Here is a 21,376-nt window from a genome sequence, read left to right as displayed (position 1 = left end):
CACTACAGGGCGAGACCTTATAACGCAGGGGACCTTAATAGGTCGGGGGGGACCTTATAACAGTCTTCTAACAACTAAAACGGGTCTACAAGAAATCTGGCGAGGGGCTTTTTACAAGGGCATGCAGTGAGGGAATAACTTTAAGGTGACAGAGGGGAGATTTAGATTAGACATTAGGAAGAAGTTCTTCGCTGTGAGGGTGCTGAGGCGCTGGCACAGGGTGCCCAAAGAAGCTGTGGCTGCCCCATCCCTGGCAGTGTTCAAGGCCAGGTTGGACACAGGGGCTTGGAGCAACCTGCTCTAGTGGAAGGTGTCCCTGCCCATGGCAGGGGGTTAGAAATGGATGAGCTTTAAGGTTCCTTCCAGCCCAAACCAGTCTGGGATTCTCTGATTACAAATTTCAAAACACATTTAAACACAAAAAGGAGACCAAAAGCAAGAATGATATTCCAACCTTATTTCAACCACTTCTCCTAAGGTACCACAAGGCACACTCTTTGAGACCAACTACAAACCACAGTCTCAAAATTAAAAGCAGCTTCCACAGGAAAATTGGAAAGATACCACTTCTTACTTGAAATTGAGAGCTGTTTACATAGTAGGAAAGATTGAGGTTAGAGAAACAATTATTTAGGTTAAAAAGAATGAATCACATATCTTGCATGCTTTTGCATTCCTCATTGTGGATCTCTGACCCACTGCCTTCTACACCTGATAAATCTAGATGCACCAGCAAGAGCTACTGGGCATGCAGGAGATAGGCAACAGCAACTCTGTTCTGTGAAGTCCATAAGGTTTAAAAGCTGCTAAATATATATAGTGGGGTGAGTTAAGGGTAGAGTTTCAGTTTGTAATTCAGATTTCTGTGTTTCTGTGGGTTTAAGGTCAGACCTCAAACATCAGTTGATGCCAGTTATTCTGTAGCTTAAGTTCCCTTGTGGATTTTTTATTTGTTTATTTTTTTAATCCACTAAGGTTTTACAACAGATTTCTCATGGGTAAGGAGTGAAAGATATGAGAAGCATTTCACTATGTATTCAGTCAGTTTTCAGGGAAAGGCTATTATTTACTTGACTGCAACATGGTATGTCTGCAGCGTGGGTGAGTTCACGGTGCTGTGAGAACCTGATGTTTGTTCACTTAACATGTATAACAAGGCACTGTGTTCTCTTTTTTCTTGTCCGTATTTGATTTCCTAGCTCAGCCTCCAGCAATAAAAAAGGGATGGAAGAAACCGGCCTGCTTTAAACTTCTGTCGAACAAGAATGTCAGAACAATGAACTTTCACACCACTGGGAAGGATGCAGCATTTTGTGAGAGCTGATTTCCAGACAGGGCTTCATTGCTGAGCACGTCTGGTTATATTTCAATTACAAAACAAAGGAAAGGTGATTCAGGACAGCCTTCTCTTTCAAATAAAGTTCTCATTTGGATTGTAGAGGATTTGTAGAAGACAGATGTTAATGGGGAAGGAGGAGATGACAGCCTAGAAGTATTTGAAGGATGTAAATACTTGATTATTTAAGTTACATATTACACAATTGAATGAAAAAGGAAAGATTTTGGCTGACACCTGGAAAAATCCTGATAGCTCTGTTTATTAGGCTGAGGAATACTTCTCCAGCAGCATATCCTTAGGGACATTTAAAAGTCAACAGGGAAAGAAATTAACAGGAAGCAATCAAACACAGGAGATGCCCTGGATGAACTGGGAGGTCTTTTCCTTTCAAGATGCCTTCAATTCTGCTAGCACAGAGAAAGACAAATTTTGGCGAGGCCCTAAAATACAAGCCACACCATCCCCTTACACAGCCTTGAAGTTTTCCCCTATTCCAGGCATGTTTTTAAACACTGCAACTGTGTTTTGTTGGGAAAAAATAACAACTCCCAACTTGATCACAGTTAAACATTTTAGATCTGCCTGAGAGTAGCAGGTCTTCCCACAGTCAGAAGCCACCAGTAACCTTTGTCTTCTGTATTTCCCCACCTTCCAGGAGAACACAGGCAACCCCGGGTAAGGGGTATCATCTCCTCACTGTGTTATTCCCAAATAAGACAGCTTTTTATTGTTACCTATAGGTAGATGTACCGTCCACTTCATTTCCCCTGCAACACATCTCCAGCAAGCCCCCAATGAAGAACACAAGCTGTAGCCCTCTCAGACACAACACTGCTTGCGGAAGGGGAGCTGGATCTCACTAGCATTCACTAAAATTCATGGGGAGTTCAGTTCAGCAAGAGCAAAAGGCAGAACTGATTCATGGTGGGAAGGGGGAAATCGCAATCTCTTGAGCCAGTGAAGCTGCTCCTCCATAAAACATCATAACCTCCCCTGTCACATATGAAAACAGATTGGGGCTTTGATATCACGCTAAGCTCTAGGCTACCCACATCTCCCAGTAACATCTACTAAGAGGAAATCTCTGTGTGTAGGCTCACCGGGCACCCCACGTCCCGCATCTCAGAAGGCGCTGCTACAGCTGCATAAGGCAAAACAGAACCACTAGTACAATTTTCAGCAAGACCTTTCATTTCAGCCATGTGGGCATTGAGCAGACATTGCAGACATGACTGCTACAGGAGAAAGGGCATACGGCTTGTCTGCACAGTAGGTTTAGCTCTTCTGGAATGATAAGAAGAAACAGAAGTTGCTTGACAACTCTTGAAGCAGTGGAATGAAAATGATACTCTGTCATTTGATAATGATGCTCTGCCAAGTGATAACCCTGCCACTGTTTGCCACTATTTCCCCTCCTCTACCACTTAAAAGAAAACAGACATACATAAAAGCTCACCTTTTTTCCTGAAGCCTGAAAAATCTTTACCAGAGAGCCTGATAGTCTGTCTGTTCTGAAAATATAAACCTGAAAAGTGAAAAAATACAAAAGTTAATCAATACTAACTCTGAAGCACATAATGGTGCAGCATTGTTGCTTTCTAAATAATACCTAAATCATGATCATCGCCATTGCTATTGCCAAGATCCAATTTCATGACCACTTTATTGCTCAGTCTTCTTTCAAAAGACAAAACATAGAGTTCCCCGTTTTCCTTATGAATTACAGGCCTCTTATTGTAAAACATGCTTGAATAATATCTTGTCCCCTGCTTTTTTTGGTGCACATTTATATATTTAAAAACAAGTAGTAAAGGAACTTTCCAACTCCCAAAAAAGTGGCATCTGGAGGCTGCCTGGAAATGGCAAAAGGCTGAGAAGGCAAAACCTGCTTCCCTTCCCTTGTCCAGCCTTCCTTTCTCAAGGACACATGCCTGCACGGGCTGCACTGCAAACTTCACGATGCTTTAGAAAAGGTCAGAGTAGAAATCTCAATCGGACCACCCAAGGCATTTGCACTGTTTCTGTTTGAAACAATCCATAAATCAGGAAACTCTTCAAAACATATTTCACTCACTACTCGTTTCCACAAAAGAAGCTGTTTAATCAGGAACTCCCAGGGATAAAAATATTGATATGAGCTCTATAACAGATCTTGTACCAAAATTTATGGCCTAAAATTTATGGCTTGTAGAAAGGGGCTCCCTTTGACAGCAAGGCTGGCTCCGTCAGCCTTTGAGATTCCTCCAGCATTTGACAGCCTCCCTCCTAGCAGGTGCTCACACAGTTTGCAGGACAGAGGATCCTTACTTCCAAGGCCACGTGGCAGAGCCAAGCACTTGACACAGTTGATTATGTGGCAAGTTATTAATAGGTGGCGAGACCAAGTTCAAAGCTGTTTTCAGCCGAGAACACAACACAGATTTACTGCAGACAATTGCTCGAGATATAAAGGACTCCCTGGGTTTTTGCAGTGGCATGTAGAGCAGCAAGAGCACGTTGCCAGGTGTCACAACTCCAAACCCAGCCTTAACCAATGACACTCTTGGTTACTTCGGAGAAATGACTCAGTCTCACTAAGAATCTTGGCTTTACTTTCAGTGAAAAGGGTGTGACAATGCTAATCACTTTCTATCAATCAGGGAAGTGGAAAGGATTAGCTTTTTAGAGAGTGAGGAAAGCACAACAGGACTGCCCAGCATAATGTCCTGTACTCAACACCTCTTACCGTCCCTTTGCCATGCATTCCTGCTACCCACATGCCATGCCAAGGGAGGATAACAGGAGCTTTTGCAACTAGAGCAGCAGTCTTTTAAACTGCAGGACCAGCTGCTTTCTCATGGATCTCACATTAGCAGCTGGTTCTTTCTTCCTCCTTGTACAAAAATTATATCTGTTCCACCAGGAAAACAGGGTGTAAGGAAGGTGCACTGGAGCAGCTGTAACAGAGCACCTGGGACAAGGAAACTATGTCTTTCCCATGTACATGTCCACTCAGTAGCAACTGCGCTGCTACTATATCTCATATATCCTAGTCATGCCAGGTCAGATAATGTACCAAGTTCATCGTCTGCTTTTATTCTGTTTTCTCCACTTGTGCTACTACCTTCTGGGGCATGGTTACTACTAAAAATAACCCACCTAAACCAAGGGATAGTGTTCATGGTAGTGGAGACCTCTCACTCCTCATGGTAGTGCAGACACTCCACACCAATTCATGTCCCTCTAGAAAAGAGCCAGAGGGACAAAGATAGAAGGGGGCTGCAGGACATCTCTGCTCAAGCACATGGTGACAGCAGGTCCCCAAAGGTTTGGATTTTGAAGAAAGAGAGACAAAAGCAGATCATTTATACCTCTTTCCTCCCTCGTCCCATCTTTGTTTCACAGGTGTATAGGGGTCACGGCACTCACCCTCAACTGGCTCCCCCAATAACAGCTAGTACTCATCACAGGAACACCAGGCACACCTAACTCACCAGCCATTTCCATCTAGCCATTCACTTGCTTACATCTTTGGGACATCAAACATGTATCTGCCTACAGGAAAACCATGAGGGGTTTTTTTTCCCTTCTCAAGAGACTATGATCAAGATTTCAAAGTACAGCTGGCAGAAACCCAGATTCTAGTCCACTAAACTTCAATTTATTATGAAGTTTTAAGAGGGACAAAAGATCACCTGGTAAATGGCTTTTAATGCTACTAGAGATGCTATCCTGAAGTAAATACTGAAATAGTCAGATGTATGAAGAAAACAAGCAGAAGACAAACTCTTTATTCCAAGTTTTCTTCATTTCCAGGCAAGGTTTAAGTGATACCTATATGTTACAAATCCTAAACAAAAGCAGTGTGAAAGCAATGTTGCCTGTGTCTTGTTAAAAGTAACTACTGTAAGGATTGGGTGGGAGAGAGAGGGAAGAGAGGGTTGATGACTTCATCAAACACCTCACCTCTCTGCTGCTCAGTGCTCCAAAACTACCGTGTATGCAAAAATCTCTTGGCTTCTCAGGTATGTGGGAACTGTATCAAAACTGCTGGTTTTGCCCCATTGCATCCGACCACGTTATTGTTTGAGAAAAAGCCGCACCTTTCCGATGCCTCCATCCTGGGGAGCTCCTCCTACAACGTCCGTAGCAGTCGGCTGGGAGAAATGACCTGCTGTCACTGCATATCCTGAGAGAGGAGACGGGGTGGGAAAGGAGGGACAAGATAAATAAGTAAATAACCATGAAAGGGAAGAGCCTGACAAACAGGTCAGCCAGATGGATCGCTGCTCCTCCTGGGCTGCACACAGTTAGCTTTCAACAACGTTCTGCTCAGGATGTGCCAATATTCTGCTCAAAAGCTCACAGTGGTGAGAATCATAGAACCAAGTAGGTTGGAAAAGACCTTTAAGATCATTAAGTCCAACTGTTCTCCCAGCACTGCCAAGGCCACCACTAACCCACGTCACTGAGGGCCTTGTCTACATGGTTTGTGAACACTTCCAGGGATGGTGACTCCAGCACTGCCCTGGGCAGCCTTTTCCAGTGCTTGATAACCCTCCCGGTAAAAAAATTTTTACTAATCTCCAGTCTAAATCTCCCCTGGTGCAGCTTGAAGCTGTTTCCTCTCATCCTACCACTTGTTACTTGGGAGAAGAGACCAGCTGCCTCCTGGCTCCATCCTCCTTTCAGGTAGTTGTATGAAGTGACAGTACACCACCCAGTACCCTTCTGAAAGCTGAGTGAAGAAAGGGGTGTATGGAGCTGGGTGAGAGACACACGAAGCAGGTACAGGGAACAGTTTGGTAACTGCGAGTCCAGAAAACGAAGCAATAGAACAGGAATCAGCACAGACAAACACAGCAAATAAACCACATCACTGCAGAGAAAGTATCACATCAAAGAGCAACAGTCCCACATCGACCAGACAGAGGTGTCCTCCTTTGGCTAAAATCACTGCCCAGGAAGGCTTGGAAAATTACATGTCTTTTTGGTCGGGGGAGGAAAGTGGAGGACAGTAGGCAAAGAGGTCAGGGATGTTAATGGCTTAAAGAGATTTTTGTTTAGGCAAGAAGAAAAATGGGAGGATAGATCAAAGAAAAAGAGAGTGTATTTGAAAGAAGGAGATCAAAGATTCAGTCTCATTTGATATATCAAAATGATATATAATAACAAAAGATGGGTAGAGTGCTTTCCTTTTAAGGCTGTCTTGTATTTGCCTTGCTCATCTCCTGTAAATTATGAGGTTCTTGTCTACATGGTAAACACTATAATTCAGGTCTATCAGTGGCAAAACCTATTTATGTCCTCAAATATGTATATATACACTCCTCATTCGCTATCACCAAACAGTATCTTCCAAGTGGTATTTTATTAAAGACTAAAGGTTAATGGGAAAATGAGAGGTCAGAGTGAGTCTTTAGTCAAACAATATCATACTACTGACTGTTGGAAATGCCTTCTAGGTCTCAACAGTCTGAGGCACTGGGGACTAAGTGGAAGCCTTTAAATGAAGTATTTTAGGACATCAGCTGACTTTAGAGCAAGTAAAACCAAGTGAGTTAAAGATGTACTCAAACCTATAGCAAATCTTTTCACAATCTTCTGTTGCCAATGACTCACTTCTGTGTGTTATTTTTGTTGAAATAAATTTGTATCTGCAATATACATTCTGTAACTGTGTGTTGTACCCATTTTAAAGACTGATGTAAGCAGACACAGCCTAACCACTGACAAATAATTCGTCCATCACAGGGCAAAGGCAGGAATGTAGGAGGCCTACTACCATTCAACCTGCTTGTCAGTTGAAATGCACTTTTAGTATCAACTCTATAGCATCAAAGCCTTGAAATCTGTTGTTGGACTGATCCATTCTCACAGTGAGCACCAGAGAACTGCTTACCGAGGTACGTGTACCGCCTGCCTATCATGGCATCATCATTTAGCTTGTAATATGTGTTGTCAGTGAGATTCAGTACTTTGACAGTTCCTGTCCAATAATAAGATCCCGGTGCACCCATGATGACCAGCTCCTACAAGAGGAAAAACAGAAGGGTGTCGGGGAAAGGATAGGGAAGTAAATAATTAACAGTCAAAACTGGACAAAAATTCATGTTTTACACAGTAGTGGAGAAGGGATGGGATATTAACTTAAAACACCAATTGTAGGACCACCTATAACAATCTCCCTTCTGTGTGTATCCTTCCCAAACACGGAGGTCACTGAACACACCCTAGAGACACATGGTCTCCCCTTTTATGGCCCACTTTTGCTCAGCTGTCCTGCCGCTTCAATAGAAGACCTTCCTCAGCCTTATCAAACATCAAACTCATCCCTGATAACACAGTCCTCTCAAAAATCTCTCTCCTCCTGCTGCCTTTCCCAACCATTCTCCAGCCCACCCAGTGCCACCGTTCAGCTATAGACCATGCCCTGATGCTGGCTGACATGCTACACCAACCAGTCATGAAGGATAAAGCACAAAGGATTTTGATTTTACAACTATGAAGCTAAAGACCTGCCATGCACTCTATGAACGAGGTGTGTGTTACATGATGAGTGGCACATTTTTCTTTGCTCTGTCATTAGATATGCTCTGCTCTTCAAGAGACAACCTGGCTATAGTTCATTAGGATCACCCAGCCTGATTCAGGATTTCAAAAGACTAGAACTCTGGCAAAGCTTGATCCAGCATCCAAACGGAGATGCTCATGGATAATGCTTTTGAAGCAAAACTCAAGGTACATTTACATGCAAGAGAGATTGAGAAAACATTGCCCCAAAGCATCCAGAATCCTTGCAGGAAAACCGTACTCCTGGATGTGGTTTTAATTACATCCAGCAAGGGACAAAATTAAGCCTAGAGAGCATTAAGCCTAGGTAAGTTCTCCATCCCTGGAGGAGATGTGAGGACAGCTGCTTTGCCTCACATCTCCATTCAATGCAAAGCCATGAGTAGACTCCATCCTTGTGGGAAAATGCTCCCACGGCTGGGATCCCTTCGGATGGCCGGTTCCAGCTGGGGGGAGATGTTAAATGAGGGATTTTCCTAATAAGACTACGGGACAGGGCTGAAAACCCAACCCAAGAGCAGAATGTGCTTGGCAACAGCTTTTTTAGTTCGGAGGGACCATGCCCTCAAGGTCAAGGGATCATTTACCAGCAGGAACAACTACCATCAGCAGTGCTGAATATACGGTAGGGGCTTGCCTGTTTGACCCAAAAAGCCATTTATCTGCATTTCCTGCTCAGTGAGCTGCCATCAGGTTGAAGCATTGAAAGTTCAAAGATATCTTTTGAACTAGGGTAGCAAAGGAGGATTTAAAGCATGGGAACAGAAACAGGCTGTAAAGAGCAGACAAGCCAGGAAACAGCTGCTGCTGTCTCAATATTCAGTTATCAGACAGTGCCACTGTGACAACATTGCCTGCCATCCCCTTTTACTCCGAAATCACTTCGGCTATTTCAGAGAGCACACTTATATCAGCCTGGACAATGAATTCTGCAGACCTGTGCATACATAATAAGGATTAAGTATATACTTGACATGACAGTAACAAAACACAAAGACCTCAACTTTAAAACATTACAAAAAACCAATCAATACATACATAAGGGAACAAATTCATCCTTGACATAACTAAAACATTGCTGATATTCTTTTCTGGACAGTAGTTTGTGGTCCACTATCTAGAACAGCTCTGGAGCATATATTATACTATTTTATTTCTTCTCCATCTTTTTGCAATAAAGAACTGAAGCAGAAGTGGAAAAAAAAAGTTTATCTTATGAATGTATACATATCATATATATATAGATACATATACCCACATACACACATACATAAACAAAGCCATTTAAGGAGAACTGTTTTACACCATCACTTCAAGAGTTAATATTAGGCACAGAAATATCTCTATGCAAGCTTTGGGATGTACACAATAAAAATATTCCCTGAGGACATTTCTCTTAGTCAATTCATTCACTCTTGTCCACAGACCTTGAGTCACTCATAGACCTATGTACGAACCACTGGGCAGGCATGGTGCAAGATGCAGGCACCCAGGAGGCCGGATGATGCAGAAGGGTGTTTGCTGGCTGGAAGAGACCATGCTCAGCGCTCTGCCCTCTGTCCAAGCCATGCTTTGGGCTGCCCTCCTGGGCCATGCAGCAGGAGAGCTGCTCACCAAACCCACCTCTTCCATGCATTTGCCCCTGCTCACCTCGGTGAAGAAGCCCGCAATCCCTGCTTGGCACGAGCCGTGCTCCTCCCCGTACTTCTTTTTGTACTCTGGATGAAGAAGGGAAGAAAACAAACTGTGGTCATCCCCAGCACAGCACACATTCTCCACCCAAGCCATCTGCATTGATATGTGCACAGCCTGGAGAGACACCAGCACACAGGGCTCCTGGGTTTTATCAACGGATCTGCCACCAGTGTGCACGATGGCAGCATCCTTACCCACAGAAAAGGGTAAAGCAAGGGGTCTGAAACCGGGGGGACAGACAGGGAGATGCTAAACAAGCGGTATCAGAATAGCATGATAGCTGCAGCATCACCCCAGTAAAGGTGCCTCTGGCAGCCAGATGAACACAGCTCGGAAGGGAGGAAGCACTTGCCTGTGCTACTGACCCAGACAACAGCCTTATCTGAGGGATGCTGGAGTCTGCTGCTTTTCATGGCCATCTGCTCAGAGCTCCCAATTCACAGAGGACCCAACCAGCATAGTTGCTGTTTCTGTATTTGATGTGCCAATTGTTTCCCTATCAAACCTGAGGAATTTTGACTTTATATTTTTTCAGAAGAGGAAAAAAATATTTTCTATAGAAATATATGGTGAGGGAATCACTTTCCACCCTGCTTTAATCCAAACATTTTCCATTTAGGAGCACTTGAAACTTAGAGCCTGATCAGAACCTTCACAGGTTTCTTTTTTCCCCAGAGCATTATTTCCAAGTATTTACCATACTAATGAGTGCCAAGTTTCAGCATATTGCTACTTCCTGTATATTCCAGTAAATCAGGCTCCAAAAACATTCACCATATAGCCTGGTAATTGTGAATTTTATTTATTTATTTTCTGTTAAGTAAGCACCATTAACTCATGGCTAAATGCTAAAAAAAGTCTGATTAAATCAATGAGCAAATTACCTCTTTGGAATCGAGCAAATTTCCTCTTTGGAGTCAAGCAAGTTCCTTTTGAGTTGCACTTTATTTTATTGAAGATCAAAAGGAATCAATTATAAACTGCTGCCTTAGCACAGGTATGCTACATATCTGCATATACACATAAACACACACACCCCATTCCCCCTTTATATATTATATATAGTCTCTTCCTACTATCATAAAGATGCTCAGATTTTAAGGAATTTGCTGAGGTCATACCAGTTGGAGAGGGAGAGGTTTCATTGGAGGGACCACGCAGAACAGTGACTTGATCCACAAATTACGGCCCAAATGCCTGACGCCCTTGGCTGAGGTAGGGTCCTGCCAAAGCAGATGTCTGGCCCAGGAGACCAGGAGGGCCAGAAGCACACTTGAGATTCCTCGTGGGAATGCACGACAACAATTCCACTGAGAAATGAAGCCTATATTTGCTCACAGCTATTCAGAAAGTGCTGGAGCTCTGAATTGCCAGCACTCCATGTACAGTCTCTCACAGAGCCAGGCACTCCTCGCTTGAGAAAAAAGTATTTGTTTATTGATATGAACATTTTTATGCAGAGAGCTGAGGAGATGAGGTTTCTCCCTCTGGCACTTCCTGAAAAATAGTGCTGTGCACATCCTGAAGGCACTGCCTTCGCTACAGCTGGATTCCCACCCTTGCATAGGATGAAATGCACCAACTTTCACATCCATCCCCTTCACATGCTTTCACTTCCAGCCAAGGATTTTGCATTACACGATGTTCTGAAGTGTGGACAGACCTTGCCTCTTCACAATCGTCCTCTTGTCCTTAGTGTAATTCAAAGCAAAATGCCACTAGCCCCGTGGAGGTATCCTTCTGCATTACCTACTAAAATAGGCAGGAAGCTTTTGTAATGACAGAGCTCAAGGCTTTAGAGACTTCCTTCTTAAATTCCTCTTCACAGGATATACTAAAGGGGCTCAGGTTGATGATCAGGGAGCCTGAAAAGCCACCCCAGGGACACGAGGAGGGAAGACTTCTTACACCTAACATTTCTTTGGAGAGCAAGCCTCGATGGCTCATTGTGTCAGGTCCATAACCACCCACTGCAACTGTGCCTTGCTGACAATTTGATGGATTTAAAATGGTGTATTTCCCTGTAAAATTGTATTACATTTGGCTCATGGTTTCTTTAAGTATCTCCTTCAAAAAAACAGATAGCTCAATTTGCTTTATAATGAAAGAGGAAAATTCCCATAGGATATTTAACTTGCACAACAAAAGATTTAGGTCAGGTGAGTAACGACATAATTGCGTGAAGGCCTCAGCAGGAGATGGGAGGCAAATAAAACTTGTTTCTTGTTTTCAAATTTCTCTTTCCTTTCTTTTACAAACAGGCTTTCTTCCAGAACTTTTTTTCCACAATTCAGCAACACATAAAAGCGTCAAATATGACAGCAGCTTTTAAACTAAAAGAGGGGAAATTCAGGCTGGATGTGAGGAAAAAATTCTGTACAATAAGAGTGGTAAAACACTGGCCCAGGTTGCCCAGAGAGGTGGTGGATGCACCATCCCTGGAGACATTCCAGGCCAGGCTGGATGTGGTTCTGAGCAACCTGATCTAGTTGAAGATGTCCCTGCTCATTGCAGGTGGGTTGGACTAGATGAGCTTTGAAGGTCCCTTCCAACCCAAACTGTTCTATGATTCTATGATTTCCCAGCATGAATGTCTCCAAACCATCTCCCCACATAACTCCAGCCACCTGAGATGGCCCCATCCACACAGGCCTGCAGGTGCAAGTGATTCAGCTCACCCAAGCTCACCCCAGAATCTGGCTACAAAGAAAAACCAAGGGCATGCAAAGAAAAACCAAGGGCATGCAAAGAAAAACCAAGGGCATGCAAAGCCATAGGAGAGCAGAAGGAATGGTAGCTGCTTCAGCAATGGAACAAGGCAGTCATCGAAGGGTGGTAGATGGATCTATGGGTGTGTTCAAACATGCAAAATTGCTTTGTTTCTTAGGATAAACAGAGGATTTTCTTCTGATAAAACAACACATGCACAAAAATTAGACCATTTCTCCAATCAAGTTATTGAATTCACAGCATGTTTTATTATAGTACAGATTTTGTCTCCTTTAAAAACCAAAAAAACAGGGAGACCAATTCGGATCTACGAGTAACCTGAAACAAAAGTGCTGACATCAGAGGACACAACACAGCTGATTTTCATCAGCAATATATGTATTAGAAAAGAACAGAAACACACACATTTTTGTTTTCATTGTCAGGCCAATGAGAAGAACAATTACTCTTTAAATGAACCGAATTATTAACTGCAATGCATAAGAAATGGGAAAGATTTGGTGGTTGAAATGGTTATTGTACAATAAACTGAGTTGGCACATCCACTGTAGCTCCTACTATGACAAACATTGTTCATGGCTTTATATGATGTTTGGTGTTTTTTAAGTCACTTCTATTGCCAGTCCTATCTGCTCAAACTAATGGCCCTACATTTCACTTAACTAACTAGTTATGCTTTGGCTGTAACAGCGGATAGATGGGATTGAGGCATTTCAAGTAAATGCAGAGTTTGGATCTAATCAATGCTTCTCTGAACTGAAGAAAAGGCATCAAAACTTTTTGACTTGAATAAATATGTGACAATACTTCTCATGAAAAATAAACAGCTCGCAGAAGAAGAATAAATGGATTCTTGACAGTAGCTCAGTGTGACACACAGCAACAATGCAAAGCAATGACCATCCTTCCTCCCTACAAGTATGAAGACTCCATCCCATCATAATAGGGCCTGAGAACATCACGCAAACTGTTTAACCTCTTTTCCTAACACCTCTGAGAGAGAAAACAGCTTTAGTGGCATTTTGCAAGACAAAACAGAAGCACAGAGACCCAAACACCCCAGACGCTGAGGCTATTTGAGCATTTAAAGCTCCACTGACACAGAGCAGAGATCAGCACCACATTTTGGGGGAGAAAACAAACAGACACATTCCTCCCCATGGTGCCAGCAGCCCAGTCCGGACAGATACAGGGCTCCTGGATTTCGGCATAACCCTTTCAGCACAAAACCACCCCTCCTTGTCAGCCCACCTAACTCCCACCTGCAGCAACGTACCCCCTGCTCCTCGCCCAAGCAGGGCTCCTTTCCACCCATGCACCCATGGTCACAGCCCAGGTCAGCCACCATGGTGGGCAGTCACATCCCAGCATCACAGACTTCTGCCTCCTCCGTAGAGCTGGTCTGCCTCTCCCAAGCAGCAGATGAGCCCAAAAGGCATGAAAACCAAGATTGCTTCTACTTCCCCTCCACTTGGGCACACAGCAATGACACCCATCACTCATACAATCCATCCATCAACGATCAACCAACAGGACGTTGTGCAGTTACTGTGTCAGCTCACAGCTTTTGCACACCTGACTAGCAACATTTGCATGAGATTTAGGAACTGCATACAGTAGAATCCATGGTTTCCGCATAGCTCCAGGCAATAACCGCTGTCATGAACAGAGCCTTTGTTTTTACACTCCTTTATTGTTCTTCCTCATCTGCCTGCAGACTGCTGCGCACCCCCAATTACACAGACCGCAAGCCACTAAACTAACTGCTGCGGCAACAGCTGATAGCAAAGCAGTAACGTGAGGCTGAGTCTGGAAGAGGTGGCTGCCTCCGTGACTTTGAAGATGTGCCATGAATAAACACAGAAAGCAAGAAAGAGAGGAAAAAGATGTTAGTGGTTTGTAGCCACAATGATCTCGGGTTATAAGAGAAGGAAAGCTCAGGAAGAAGTAATTGGATAAAACAATATACAAAACAAAAAGGATAAGCTGTGATGTGTGATGATTCTCAAGGCAAATGCTCCTCAACAACTTCTCTAAGTAAACCTCTCAAAGTCTCTAAGCAAACTTCAATGCCATAACCTAGCATAAGCTCCAGAGTGCAACAAAATCCTGCATCTACCATTTTCACAGTTTGAAGCAAAGTGGACAGTTACAGTAAACTATCATTTGCACTGGAAGCCTCTTCCTTCCTATCTTACCGTGTTTTACTGCTCTAGGAAGAAGCAGTGGTAATCTTTCTGACCTAGCATTGTGGTATTGGGTTTGCACCACAAAGCAGGGATGTTCTGATGGCTCACAGAAAAACAAATGTGGTCTGGATGCTGTGGGAAGACTTGCTCGTCCCTTTGGAGGCAAGGCACGTGAGCATGTGCTGTTCCCCTTATTTACTAACCAAAGGGTCCATCAGTCTTCCCCACCTCCACCACCAACTTCTGCCACAAAGGAGCAGGAAACAATCCCAGCTCTCCTCATCAGCTAGGCTGTTTCTCACAGCAGATGCAGCCACCCTTCTTTGCAAACTGAATACATCAGGGGAAAGAAGAGGCAGCTCCCTTTTATTTTGGAAGGCCATTTAAACTACAGGAAAAATAACCAAGTGAAAGCACTGCCTGGAAGACTGTGGTTCCATATGCCAGCTATACCACAAAGGTCATCCAGCTCATATAAACCAGATTAGTTCCTACTCAGGGAGATTGTGTTAAAGTATTAGGCTTGCTGCTGTTCTCATTAGCTCTCAGCCGCTTCCAGACTTCTGTCAGCCCTTTCAGGGAAGCCGGACAAGAATAAGATGGATTGAGACTATGTTGTTGCACCACTACCATCCAGTCAGGAAATTTCCATTTCCTCCTTCGTCTTTTAATTATTAAGCCTGCTTTATGCGTAGAGAAAACATACTGTATGCATTAAGTATGTCTGCCCCAAAGTCAGACTCCTCTCCCTTTCTGGCAGAACACTGCTGTTATACAAATGAATAACTCATCCCAAGGTGCACACACATACACAGAGATGGATGAAGACCGATGTGCGCTCAACTGGCCTGCACCCTTCACCAGTTTGGAGAGCCAGCTCTGGCTGTGGACCATGTGGACCAGCAGTCACACCAGCCTCTCACAGGGCTTATCACCTTAGCTGTGAAGGAAAACAGTTACAAGGATGACTGCCATCTTATTCCACAGCAAACCTCAAACAACGAATCCCTTTGCATGACACAGCACGGCTTTCTCTCTCTTTGAGCTTGTATTACTGAAACCTAAAAGAAACACAGGAGTAAACAAACGCAGCCATCCCTCGTGATACTTTATGATTTCATGTCTGATGGGGGGGGCAGAAAATCAGTCCCAAACCTCCCATTTTCACTCTAGCATGGAGTGAAATTAAGCCAACATCACACTGCACCAGCCCTGCCAACTTTCCACTGGCTGCTCTGCGTGTACTAGGCCCACACATTTCTATTTTCTAGCAATTCCTGGCAAATATCCTGTCAGATTAGCAGCACTTTTACTCTGAAGACACGACGCACGCTAAAACACAAGCGGTTCATCTCTTCCAGAAACCACCTCCCGGCCGCAGCTTCAGGCGAGAGGCTTTTAAGGTGGTGCAAGGGCAGTGGCACAGACTCAGCGGGAGCCCCAAGCAGCATCCCCATGCGTGTGCGTTGACCATAAAGTATTCTGCTGCAGATGAGACACAAAATCCCTTACGTTTCAAATAATGACCAATGTCAGGGCTGGGAAACACACAGCCCTGAAGCTGTGTGCCATCTCCAGGAGCTGTGTGGGTTTGTGGTAGTCAGGTCCTGGAGTAAAGCCTGGAGGAGCCACCTCAGGAGAAAAAGAGGGCATGGAAAAGACCCAGTTCGTCACTGGGACGTGACCACTAGCCAGCAGCAGAGAAACTTGCTGGGACATCCCTACCCCTCTCCCACTTACTAATGTCAACAGCAAGCCTGCTCTTGGCTGCTGCCAAATTTAGATGGGGATGTGGCTGGAGGAATTAATAAAAGTGAATAAATAAACAAATAAAATCAGAGGTTTTGCTCACAACAAACCCTGCTGTGTCTTGGCCTCCAAACGACCACACTTCCTCAGGCTCCTACAGGCTCGAGGGCAAGGACAATGTCCAGGACACAGGAGAAATCAAGGCCGTGCTTTCCCCCAGATGCTTCTCTGAAGGCCAAGAAATCTTAGGAGATACCCTTTCTTCTTCCTGACAACACGCTCATGCCCCTGCTTTAGTTAATTGCTCTTGGCAGAGGAGACGCTGTCTTCTGAAGTCTTTAGGAAAAGAAACACGATACGAGAGTCTCACATGCACCAGAGAGCTGGAAAATTAAGACGCTGACACTTGGGATTTGGAGCAGAACCCACAGGCACAGCCACCCCTGCTCAGAGCTGGAGCCTTCCCTCTCCATGCACCCCAAACCCAGACATTCAGAGGATCCAAACAAGGACCAAGACACTTTATGGCACCTGAAACACAGCAGCAGTTTAATATAAACTGCTGCAGAAGTTCCCCAAAGTGAGCAAGATGTTAAGCAGCCCTTATTTCCCCCTCTAGTCCTCTGATAAATCACAACACAAAACTGAAAGTGTTTTCATAAGATGGGAAAATTGGTTGCTGACTGCAGCGTAATTCAGGATTTTTACTGTGTGCCATAGCAAAGCATGAGATGCCAACTCAGATCAATATCTACTGATCATTCACGTAAGGGAAGAGAGAGCTGCTCTGTCAAAAACAGCTCAGAAACATATTATTCCTCTAGTAAAGTGCATGACTTTACAGTCACACAGTAAGTCACAGGACCCAACTTCATCCAAAACCCCACCACTACCCCAGCTGTGCCACAAGGCAGCCATACGTTACCAAAAAATGAATAATGTTATCAGTAGTGAGGGTTATTGTGGATGGTTTTGGAAATAAAGGGAAAGCACAGCAGCTGTAAAATGAGACAGCAGCAAGGGAGGCAAGAGGTAAGCCCCATTCCTGGCTCCCACACTACTTACCTTCATAGCAGGGAAAGAGCCTCCTCCCGTTGGGCTGCAGGTTGGGGGGAATGATGTTGCAGAAGCCATGAGGCAGGATGTACTCTGTCTCATAGTAGATGTTCTTCCAGCGGTGTGCACATGCCTGCAGAGATCATATCACATTGGTTATTGGCCCAGAGTCACAGGAGAGCCCTCAGACCAAGACAGAGCATGTGTGAACAGGACTTCTCAGCATTGACCCTGTTGTCCTTTCCATACATCCCACTCTTCCAAGATAAAGCATCTCCTCACTGTTATCTTCTGCAGCTCATGACACTGCCTGACCTGTCAGCTCAGATCTCAGCTTTCATGTGTGTGTGACTGGGAAAACCACAGGTCTCAGAGCAAGACAGCGTCCATGCCAGGGATTTCAAGATCTCTCACTGTATGAATCCTCACAGCGAGTGAAGCTTTTCTAACTCATGATGCACTAACAGAACCCAGCCAAGCCAGAAAACAGGGTAAAACAGGAATAAAGACATTGAGAATAAGAGGATCAGAACAGATGTTAAGACTCAAGTCACTAAGACCATGTTAGAAAGTTATAACACCAGAGGATGCATGAGTCAAAGGCTTGTCTTGCTGGGAAAAGCAGCTATGTTTCTGGTGACAGAAGAGCTGGGCCTTGCTTATTGGTAATGAATTTAAGTGAAAATACCAGAGATTTTGTAGCAACAAGAGTCGCAACATCAGTCAAGGTACAGGTGAGCTGCAGGGATCAGGGTGCCTTTCCCTTCATAGCAAAGAGTAAGATCACTCTCCAAAACCACACCTACACCAGTCTCAGCAAGACACTTGCTCAGTACAGCTTCCAGACACAGGCACGCATACAAGCAATGTGGAGCCTGGTTCACACCTTCCCAGAACCCATTTGCTGCAAACAATTAACACTGCGTTGCTGCCAGAAAAACCATAAGTTGCCTGATGCTCACAGGTTTGTTGGAATTTAAAGGAAACAAAATGAGAAACAGCAAAGGCTTTGAACTTCAGCACATGCCGGGCCGTATCTCCAGCTAGTCTGGAGTCACTGAAGTCAGTGTAGATGTGTTAACTTATATCATTTAAGGCTTGGTCCCATGCAAACAGAGCAGCCTCTATGCTACATAACGTCTCCTGCATTCTTCCAACCTTTCCTGGAAACTTTGCATCAGCCCCGTTCACAATCCTCACATTTGAGCCTATCCTCCCCATACAAGACACTGTCTTCCTTCCCTTTGTGCTACCCCACTTTTGTGCCTCAAGACCTCAGAGCTGCCCATGGGAGCATCCCAACATCATTAAAAAATATATCCATAAGACATTCACAGTTGTGTCGGCTATGTAGTACAGAATCACAGACTGGTTTGGGCTGGAAGAGACCTTAAAGATCATCCAGATCCAGCCCCCTGCCACAGGCAGGGACACCTTCCACTAGAGCAGGTTGCTCCAAGCCCCTGTGTCCAACCTGGCCTTGAACACTGCCAGGGATGGGGCAGCCACAGCTTCTCTGGGCACCCTGTGCCGAACAACCCCAGCTCTCTCAGTCCATCTCCATAGGAAAGATGCTCCAGTAAAGGACCTGGGAAGCATATCAACTGCTGGGACACTCAAAAGTCAATCCATCAGTCAACACAGGCCCTTTCCCATACACTTAACCCCAGAAAGACATAAAATTGTAATACTTTTTCTTCAACTGAAACAGCAAAACCAGTTGTGCTCTGCCGTTAGCAGTGCTGCACTTGGAGTTTGGTATTTATGGCTTTACTAACTCCCAGTTCTCAAGGAGAAGTAAATATCTCCTGAAGACGGCTGTCATGGATGGACTCTGGGGGCCATGGAAAGCCCTGCATTGTACTGTGGTGGATGCTTCTGAAGGCACTCTGCTCAACAGCCAAATGCATGTGAGGAGTCCTGCAAAGAGCAGCTTTGGGAACTCCGTTATGTGCTTTAAGGAAGCTCAGTTATGATTTTAATCCCATGCACCACCCATGCAAGATTCAACAGCAACAAAAAAGCAGCATGTGAAATGCTAGTTTTCAGAGTAACCAGGAAATAGTCTCTCTCCTGACAGATCTGTGCTGCGAGCACAAATACACACAATGGACAGCCCTTTTAAAGACAGCCCCATAAAGGCACATACCATTAAAGTGACAGTCAAGTCACCCCAACTCCAGATATAAAATCAAACGGAAACAGAGCAAGAGTATTTTTTAAAATTATGAAAGGATAAATAAAGGATTGTAACATAAAATGTCCAGGAATTTACAGTATCTCGGAAACTGCAAGGGACTCACATAAATTAACCTACTAATCTCTCCCAGAGGAGCAGAAACAGCAGAGCTGGGCAGAGCAGCAGCAGCAATTCATCACAAGCAGGAGGCTTTGCGCAGGAGTGAGGTGCAGAGGCCAAGAAAGATAGAACAATATAAGGAGAGAAAAAGAAGCTGCTGCATAGGAAGTACGTTCAAGATCAGCTGGAGGCTATGGGCTCAATACAGCAATTCTGGGCACACCTAATCTGTTGGGGTTTGGTTTCTGGGTTGTTTGGGGGTTTTTAATGATCGCTTTCCTGTGCCTTCAGCATTCTGCGTATTCAGGCATGCTACAGTTCACCGCTGACTGTCTGAGTCTCTGGACAGCTCATAACCATAGCTCCAAGCGATGAGCTCCACCTCTGTTATCTCAGGAGGGGCTTCCCCCGACTCCCCCACGCCACAGCTGCAGGATTTGAAACTTTCCCAATAGACAGGATTTACAGCAGCTCCTCTTCCCCCCGCAAAACTCCTTTCTCCGCAGCCAGGAAGCCAGCACATTTGTCTCCCTGCCATAGCTCCTCCACAGCTGCTTTCGGTTCTTCTGTCTTCCCAACGTTTAGCTGGCTTACAGTACACAGCCCCTGAATTATTCAATGTTGCTGAGGCAAGGTGATGTGCTACCAAAGGTGGCTACAGCCTTCCTTCTTGGATGGCACATGCCCAGAGAGGAACAGAGATGAGCCACCTGAATTTGATGCCGTGGAGAGGGTTTTTCTATGGGTTCCCCCCCAAAGGTGATTACGAACAACTGACAGCTTATAAACCCTCTTTTAGATGCAAGTCACAGGTGAACCCCTGTGCAGTGATGAAGCCATCAGAACACTTTGGTGCTCAGCAGCTGCTGCCAGGGCACAGGCTCTGGTTCTACCATGGCATAGGAGAGAAAGGATGCAAATCCTTGAAGGGAATGTGCCAGCAGTGTGTGCTTGCAGCCCAGAAACCAACCATGTGCTGGCTGCATCCCCAGCAACGTGAGCAGCAGGTCAAGGGAGGGGATTCTTCCCCTCTACTCTGCTCTGGGGAGACCCCCCCTGCAGTCCTGATCCAGCTCTGGGGCAACAGCACCAGAGGGACGCGGAGCTGTTGGAGCGAGTCCGGAGGAGGCCCCAGAGCTGCTGCGAGGGCTGGAGCAGCTCTGCTCTGGAGCCAGGCTGAGAGAGCTGGGCTGGGGCAGCCTGGAGAAGAGAAGGCTCCTGAAGGGGAGACCTTAGAGCAGCTCCAGTGCCTAAAGGGGCTACAAGAAACCTGGAGAGGGGCTTTGGACAAGGGCCTGTAGGGACAGGACAAGGGGAATGGCTTTAACCTGCCAGAGGGGAGATTTAGGCCAGTTATAAGGAAGAAATTCTTCCCTGTGAGGGTGCTGAGGCGCTGGCACAGGGTGCCCGACAGAAGCTGTGGCTGCCCCATCCCTGGCAGTGTTCAAGGCCAGGTTGGACACAGGGGCTTGGAGCAACCTGCTCTAGCGGAAGGTGTCCCTGCCCGTGGCAGGGGGTTGGAACTGGATGAGCTTTAAGGTCCCTTCCAGCCCAAACCAGTCTGTAGTTCTATGATTCTATGAAATCAACTGCTTCTGTGCAAAGCACATGGAGGTCTCTATTGATGGCAGACATTGCATTACCACAACATAATGAACAGGCCATTTCAGAACTGCAGACGCTTTGCTCTTTTAACACCAGACACAGGCTTTGCACCATAGGAAAAGCAACATGAGAGACACACGCCAGACTTCAGAGGCCGAACGC

General features: G+C 45.1%; 1 protein-coding gene across 2 annotated transcripts in view; it reads right to left on the bottom strand.

Moving 5' to 3' along the window:
• Positions 1-21,376, bottom strand: part of ITGA9 (integrin subunit alpha 9) — a 218,425-nt gene that overhangs the window by 185,019 nt on the left and 12,030 nt on the right. For both annotated transcript variants that reach the window (XM_030498820.1, XM_030498830.1), the window contains exons 4-8: positions 17,320-17,443; positions 9,542-9,609; positions 7,221-7,350; positions 5,422-5,507; positions 2,796-2,864 (exon numbers count right to left, since the gene is read on the bottom strand). In XM_030498820.1, coding sequence (XP_030354680.1) covers positions 2,796-2,864; positions 5,422-5,507; positions 7,221-7,350; positions 9,542-9,609; positions 17,320-17,443 — 477 coding nt within the window. The remainder of the gene's footprint in view (positions 1-2,795; positions 2,865-5,421; positions 5,508-7,220; positions 7,351-9,541; positions 9,610-17,319; positions 17,444-21,376) is intronic.

Source organism: Strigops habroptila, chromosome 1 (assembly GCF_004027225.2).
Source record: "Strigops habroptila isolate Jane chromosome 1, bStrHab1.2.pri, whole genome shotgun sequence".
NCBI lineage: Eukaryota > Metazoa > Chordata > Aves > Psittaciformes > Psittacidae > Strigops > Strigops habroptila.
Note: the sequence above shows the minus strand (reverse complement) of the source record. Positions and strands in the feature narration are given on the sequence as shown.